Source organism: Gastrolobium bilobum, unplaced genomic scaffold, assembly GCF_033153095.1.
Source record: "Gastrolobium bilobum isolate Gb01-03AN ecotype WA unplaced genomic scaffold, APGP_CSIRO_Gbil_v1 utg3596, whole genome shotgun sequence".
NCBI lineage: Eukaryota > Viridiplantae > Streptophyta > Magnoliopsida > Fabales > Fabaceae > Gastrolobium > Gastrolobium bilobum.
In genome coordinates, this window is record NW_026896786.1 from 2414 (window position 1) to 11020 (window position 8607).

General features: G+C 34.8%; 1 protein-coding gene across 1 annotated transcript; it reads right to left on the bottom strand.

The window, feature by feature from the left end:
* Nucleotides 1-6599: 6599 nt before the first annotated feature.
* Nucleotides 6600-8607, bottom strand: LOC133301984 (uncharacterized). The gene is made up of 2 exons (XM_061501692.1): nucleotides 8598-8607; nucleotides 6600-7264 (listed from the first exon to the last, which is right to left on the bottom strand). The coding sequence occupies exons 1-2, from the start codon at nucleotides 8605-8607 to the stop codon at nucleotides 6600-6602; spliced, it is 675 nt and encodes a 224-aa protein (XP_061357676.1).

Consider the following 8607-nt stretch of genomic DNA (forward strand, 5'->3'; position numbering starts at 1 on the left):
CTCCATTGTAGCAGGACCTGTTGTGGCTATCATATGCTTTATGTGCTGACCGATTGAAGGTCCATTACAAAGAACTCCTTCTCCCTTGCTCTCATGGCCGATGCATGTTCCCCCCTCCACTTATCTTTTCTATTTTTTCGACCTATCTCCCTCTCGCTCTCTGTCTCTGCATCACGACCTTTCTCTTTTTCTTTTATTTATTTATTTTACTGTATTCATGAAATTGCCTTTGGGATTTTATATTTTCTTGGGGTTTCATTTTTTTTTTTTGGGTTTTCATCTCTGACTTTCTTTTAATTGGTTCATTCCCATTATCATTTCCTGTGTATATTTTTTTTTGGGCTGTCTGTTAACCTGGGATGGAATGCTGAATTTATTATAACTAAATGCACATCTCTGTCCATTTTTTTTTGGTCCCTGCAAGGTACTCCTCATGACTGCCGAATGCTCTCTTTCTTTAATCATTCTATTCCCTGCATTCGGTTTCATAATCTTTACTGATACATTATGAGTTATGTTGCCTATATCTCTTTGCTTCTGCCTAATTTTATGATCTCAGTTGGTCCAAATATGTTATCATGATTTATGGCTGTGCAATTTTGGTTTTGTGATCATTCCTCTTTGAATCTGCACCGTGAATCTTTTTTTTCCTTCGGTCAATTTTTTTTTTGCTGCCTCACTGTCTTATGCTTGTCAAAATGGCATGAGAAGCATCATATATTTGTTATTTTGCTGTCAACCCTAACCATGTCTCATGCTGAATTTAGTTCTTTTCGAGTATTATTGGCCTGCATTTCGTGTACACCATTGGTACTGAATGACATTATAATCGTGCATTTCGTGTACGCATTTCTCTTGCTTTGGTTTCTCTCAATTTTTATACTGCAATCTCTTTCTGTCTCTGTGTGATCTCACCTCTTTATGCCTAGCTGCATGTCAAAAATTCCTTATGGCTGCATCTCATACACTTGCTGCATGCTCTGTCCTTCACATTTTTTTTTTTTGAACATTTCTTGTTTTCAATTTTGGCTTGGCTGCACTTCAATTCCCGATATAATGCAGTAATCTGATTTGGCTACTTCTCACATGCCTCTAGTCTATGAACCCTGATGAGTGCCTTATGCTTATTATGTGACAATCTTATATGTGGCCATTTCACTCATTTTTATTTTTTTTATTTTTTTTTATTTTTTTATTTTTTTAATGCATATGGTTCTGTGTGGCTATTATTTTGTTCCTTACATATCCAAGTACCTATCCCCTCTTGCTACCCTTGCATTTATCATATATGCTTGAATAAATCTGTATACACATATTATTTTTCTGATTATAATCAAATGTTCATTTATTCTGAGATTTTTTTTTGGGAATCTAACTTCATGCAATTTATTTATGTAGGATTTCCATCCCTTGAAATCATGGCCTCATCATCTATTCGTAAGAGACTCCGAGGTTCATGTCTTCATGGCAAGTACTTTTCTACAGCTGCTAAATATGCCACATTCAAGCAACATTATGCCTCCCGCCAAGTCATCGCTTCAAAATGCTTGGATATCTAATTCATTAGTGATGAAGGCTTTGAAATCTGTGATCTCTTGACTCATGCTGGAGTCCTATGCTTGACTCTCTTCAACGAGAGATATTCAGAAGATATGGTTCGAGCTTTCTACTGCACTCTCAGCTTTGCAAATGACACACTCAAGGCCGACATCAAGGGCAAGCTCTTTTCAGTAACTCCTGAGGAATGGCCTTGTATCTTAGGTCTTGCCTACAGTGGACACAAGTATGGTGTGTATGATTTTCCTGAATATAACAAAAACACTTTCACGCAGTCAATTGTGGAACCCGACATCATAGTTTCTCAATCAAAGTTCAGCGTCTCTTTGTTGACTATAGACAACCGGATTCTACATTACGTAGTCACTCACATGTTGTCACCGCGACACTCTAACTACTCTCGGGTGCTTGATGCTGATCTCTTTCTGATGTGGGTTATCCGTTCTGGAATTAGTTTCAACTGGCCCTACTTTATCTGCTCTCAAATGATTAAAGCTAAGAACTCTTCTGGGGCACTTCCTTATGATACTGCAATTATTGAGATTCTGCGTCATCAGCAAATCTTTATGGATGGTGAGATTCTGTCCGATGAATCCACAACCTTGGAATGAATTTACTGGCCCAAATGCAAATCAAAAAAATTAATGGTATTTGGTGTAAAACAACTGCTCCTTCTGAAGCCGGAGCAGCCCCTGCTGATATTGCCGAGGACACTAATCCTCCAGCCGCTGATCATCCTGCTGACTTGTCTTCCTCCGCAGATTATACTTTGGGTTCCATTCTCACATCTCTTAACCGGTTAAACACTACTGTGGAATCCGGCTTTGCTACTGTGAACTCTAGGCATGCTAATATGGAGCTTCGTCTGAAGCGCATTGAGGACTATCTTCACATTCCTCCTCTTCCATCTCTACCACCACCGCCTCCACATGACTCTGATGACTTTTAGTCCCTGCTATTAATTTTTTATGCTTTTGGACTTATCCTATGCTTCTATTTTGCTATGCTACTTTGGATACTTTGCATCTCTAGGACTCTAGCTTTATGGACTATAGTTGCTTAGATTATAGGCTATTATGAACTCTTGTGGATTATTATGTTTTCTTCTCGCTCTTTGCATGAATTATTTCACGATTTCTATTTCTCCACTCATGCTTTTTGATGTTGTCAAAGGGGGAGAAAGATACATAAATTCAAAAAATCATAAGCATATATTAAGGTAAAAAAGGGGAGAATAAAACTCAAATATAAAAGGAAGATTAGATGACACATTGTATATCAATCATATATTAAGGGGGAGTTTCAATACTATACTTGTCTAAATACATGTTATACTAATCTTTTTCTCAATTTGAGTTTGTCATCATCAAAAGGGGGAGATCGTGGAACCAATGCACTCTATGAAAAGAACATAAAAGGTTCAACGATTTCGATGATAACAAACATGGAAAGAAAGCTTCAAGGTGCAACCATCAAAAAGAAGTCTAAACAAGATCAAGACTCAAGCTTCAATAGAAGTCTCTAAGTCCAAACTCAGAGTAATATACTGTAAGACTTAGGATTATTTGTAAATTGATTCTTTACAAGAACGAAGCTCAAAGTATTTTTTCAAATACATGCATTAAATCATCGTTTGACATTCAAATACATTCTTAACATGAAAACATACTTTTCAATGTTCATAAAATGTTTAAACAATATTTGAAAATGATGTGAATCAAGAGAAAACCATTTTAGGGCGAAAACCAACCTTTCAACAGGTTGGTAATCGATTACCCAACAATGGTAATCGATTACCCTTAATGGTAATCGATTACCCATTTAATGGTAATCGATTACCTACTGTACAGAGACAAAAATAACGGCTATAAAACGACTAGTTTGCGAAAATGAGTAGGAAAAAGGCCATGGGGGCCCTCTATAAATAGAGACTATTGTTCTCATTGATGGGACACACTTCTTGATCATTATTACTCAGTAATTCTCATCCTATTTGCATTATTCTTGTCTTCTTGATCATAAATTCTTTTTGAGCTTTATTCTTGTAAGAGAGTCATATTCCATTGTCCTTCAACTTGTGTTATTTGTACTTTGAGAGTACTTAGCCATTGTTAAACACCTTCCTTGATTACTTGAGTAGCTAGGGGAGTGAACCCTACACACTTGAAAGGTCACCAAATTCCTAAGAAAATTTGGAGTGAAAAAGTGTAAGGCATCAAGAGCCCGAAGTCTTGAAAAGTTGTAGTGGTTTGTCAAGCACCCTCAAACTTGATAGTTAGTGAAAAGAATTGATCGAGCGACTTCAGTCTGGACGTAGCTCACGGTGGTGGTGACCGAACCAGGATACATCTAGTTTTCCATCTCTCTAACCTTAATATCTTTATTTAAGTATTAAAATTGCATCTTAGATTGTCTTTATATATTCGCTTGCTTACTTTGTTGATCACTACACTTGCTTTTACAATTAGACATTTCCTTATTAAATCACTTTATTGAAGAAATAGTCTTTAAAATATCAAAGGAGGTACTTTGCGAAAAGATTTTGTAAAACTCAATTCACCCCCCTCTTGAGTATTGAAGCCACCTGTCCAACATTTTCTTTAAATCCAAAGGAAACAACGGTATCATTGAACTTAAGGTACCATTGTCTAGAAGCTTGTTTAAGTCCATATATTGATTTCTTTAATTTACACGCCATGTGCTATTTACTTTTTTCTATGAACTCCATTGGTTGGTCCATGTACACATCTTCCTCTAAATTTCCATTTAGAAAGGCAGTTTTCACATCCATCTGGTGTAACTCTAAATCATAATGAGCCACCAATGCCATAATAATTATTAGAGAATCCTTCTTTGAAACTGGTGAAAAAGTTTCTTTAGAGTCAATGCCATCTTTTTGAGTGAATCCCTTTGCAAACTAGTCTAGCCTTGTAACGTTCTAAGTTACCGTGAGAGTCACGTTTGGTTTTAAAGATCCACTTACAACCAACTCTCTTACACCCTTCTGGTAACTCAACAAGGTCCTAAACATCATTTTGTTTCATAGATTTCAACTCATCTTTCATGGCATCTAATCACTTGTCACCATTTTTACTATTCATGGCTTGTGAAAAAGTAACTGGATCATCCTGAATACCCAAGTCAAATTCAGACTCTTGTAGATATACCACATAATCATTAGAAATAGCGGATCTCCTTTCCCTTTGAGATTTTCTTAATGCTATTTGTTGTGGTTCTTCTACTATGGATTCATTTGATTCATTAACAATAATTTCATCATAAGTAGTGGGATCATTCATTTGTTGTTCTTCATTATTATTAACTGGTTCAATAACATGAGGAACAACAACTTTACTATAGACACAAGTCAAGGGAACTTGAACTCTCTCTTCTTGAATTTCCACTTTACGTGGTGTTTCACTCCCACTAACTTCACCATTCTCAATGAACCTAGCATTTCCAGTTTCAATAATCCTTGTGGTATGATTAGGACAATAAAATCTATAAGGTACGGAATGTATCATCAAATATTCAATATGATTCCATGAGATCAATGGGAGCTTTTGTCGAACTGGGGAATAAGTCGTAATTAAGAAATAAGAGCCTTTTGATTTTTCTGGATAACCAATAAAATAACCACTAATTGTTCTTACATCCAATTTCTTTTCTTGTGGGTTATAATATCTAATTTCTGCTTGGCAACCCCAAACATGCAGGTGCCTTAAACTAGGTTTCCTTCCAATCCACAGTTCAAAAGGAGTTTTTGGAACTGCCTTACTAGGAACCCTATTTAACATATACATAGTAGTCTTTAGAGCATAAGTCCACAATGAAATGGGTAAAGAAGAGTTACTTAACATACTCCTAACCATATCCAGTAAGGTCCTATTACACCTTTCAGATACACCATTTTAATGTGGTGTTCCGGGCATTGTGTATTGAGCACAAATACCACGCTTTTCAAGGAATTTAGCAAATGGGCTTGGATGTTGTCCGTTTTCATCATATCTTCCATAATACTCACACCCCTATCAGACTTGATAATTTTTACCTTTTTGTCCAATTGCCTTTCAACTTCATCAATGTAAATCTCTAAAGCATTTAGAGCTTGAGATTTATCATGCAGTAAATAGACATAACCATAACGTGAAAAATCATCAATGAAGGTGATAAAGTATCTTTCTTTATTGAAAGCGTTAACATCAAAAGGATCACATACATCAGTGTGTACAATTTCAAGAAGCTGAGTGCTTCTTGTGGCTCCTTTCTTTGTGTGTTTTGTTTGTTTACCTTTAATACAATCCACACAAACATTCAGATCAGTAAAATCTAAATCCGGAAGGATTTCATTCTTAACCAATCTTTCCATTCTTTCTTTGGAAATATGTCCCAAACGCTTATGCCACAAGTAAGCAGAATTTTCACTCATTAAAGCATGTTTAATGCCAACATTATGATGCAGAGTCATAAGATTTTCAGCATATAGATTATCAAGACATAACTTATATAATCCATCACATAAAGTACCATTACCAATCAAATGATTGTGCTTGTACAAACTGAAACAACCACTACCAAATTTAAAAGAGAACCCAGCTTTATCAAGTTTGGAAATAGAAACTAAATTCTTAGATATATTAGGTACATAAAGAGTTTCATATAAGTCCAAATGATGTCCACTGTCAAGAATCAAACGATACGTCCCAACAGCTTCCACTGGTCACTCTATTGCCCATAAAGACAAACTTTTCATTTGGCCTTGTGGTTTGGATTGTAAGGAATCCCTGCATCGTATTAGAAACATGAGTTGTACATCCAGAATCAATCCACCAAGTATTATAAGGAACTTCGGTTAGGTTTGATTTATAACATACATAAGCACTTGACTTACCTTTCTTTTCGAACCAAGCCTTACGTTTCAGGCAATCCTTTTTGAAGTGCCCAACCTTACCACATAAATGACATCCTTTTCCGTCACGTTCCTTCTTGCGAATTTGAGAAGAGGAGGCCTCATTTATCTTTAATGGTCCCTTTCCCTTCTTCTAATGTTTCTTACCATTTTTCTTTTTAGCTCCTTGATGTTTCACATAATTGATGGAATGAATTCCCTGGTTCTTAATTCTGGTTTCCTCTTGAACTAGCATATTATGCAATTCATGCACATCCCATTTGTCTTTCATGGTATTATAGTTCATTCGGAAAGGACCATACTCAGATAGTAATGAGTTCAAAATGAACTGCACCAGAAAATTTTCATCCACATCCATTCCCAATGACTTTAGTCTTGCTGCAATATTTGTCATTTCAACAACATGCTCATGCATAGTACGTGAACCATCAGACTTCATGGTGGTCAATGTACTCATAAGTGTCCCAGCAAGAGACTTGTCAGTAGTTTGGGAGCACTCTTCCACAAGTCTTATCATTTCTTTAGCACTTTCAGTTTGTGGAAGAGTTGACTTAATATTGCTTGCAATGCTCATTCGCATGTACATCAGACTCATCATATTGGATCTTTCCCAGTTCTTAAAATGGACTATCTCATCCTCATTGCTTTCAGCAATAATAGCACTGGGTTTATCTTCTCTAAGAGCTAAATCCAAATCCTTTACCCCAAGGTAAAATTCGATTTGCTCCTTCCATTCAGAGAGATTCAGTCCATTAAAAGCTGCAATAGTTGAGAATAACGAATGTGTGGCAACAGGTACTGCAAGGAATTAAATTTGAAAACATTAATGCTTTGAGTCAAACATATCACATACTAACATGCTTCACAGAATCACACATAATTCATTGAGTGTATATCAATGTTCACCTTTGGGGACCCATTAATATATAACATTCAACCATAATGATGGTAATAGAGATATCACATAATTTGACAATGATGAATACCCCAACTAGAAATATTTACCATCTTTGGATATCTAAATTCAACTAGAAGTGTATGAACAATACCAACATTCATGTTCATTACTATGAAACAAACAATCATCCTTTGGGTTGATCCCTAACTGTCCTATAATAATGAACTTTAATTCACCCACAACACAAACAATACTTTTCATAACATGGCATCAAGGTTATGGGTGATTGAAAAATAATGATAATATTTGGAATTAAGACAATCCTTAAGGATTTGACCACTTTGCTGACTAACTAATCCACCATATTTAATTCCAAACCATAAACATTTCATAAATAATTATAAGACAACATCATAAATGTTATATATATATATATATATATATATATATATATATATATATATATATATATATATATATATTTTATTATTTTTAAATGCCAAAATAAAATTAAAAGATATATTTGATTTATGTTCCAAAAACCATTAAGTAATACATATATAATGTCACTGGGCTTTACATGAATATATATGAACTCTACGTACATTTGTGCTACTGTGGAAAATATTCAAAGAACTAACCACCATCACAAAGTCATATCACGTTTATAAGAACAACATATTGGATTTTGGGTTCATTTAAATATCAATATAAATAAAAACTATCATGGCAATTCTTAGTAACCATAATCTACATACTTGAACGAAACAAAATTAAGACACAGTGCCTGGACTATAATTATTTCATGTTTAGTACAATTCTAGCAACACCAACTATTTCAAAATATATACACATGCGTAAGTGTTAATGTTGATGAAAACTTTTGTTTTCATTCCTTATACATGTAATCACGCTTTCCGATAATTCATAGATGACATATAATTGCTATGAAAGCATGAATCCACATCCGAATTGGAGAAAAAACTTCAATTATGTAAAAGCTAAATTGATGACTTTCTCGATTTTTCGAAAAAAGAAAAGAAAAATAAATTCTTTTAAATAAATTTCAAAAGTTATTTGGTTGTTTGAACATTGATTTTAGAAGTCAAATCAATAATTCAAATACAGGAAAGTATGAATTTCCAAACACATGAGCTCTGATACCACATGTAAGTAATAAAAGGATCTTAGAAATTCATGGCTTTCACAATTTTTACCATTGAACTCACTAACCTTTATCCAT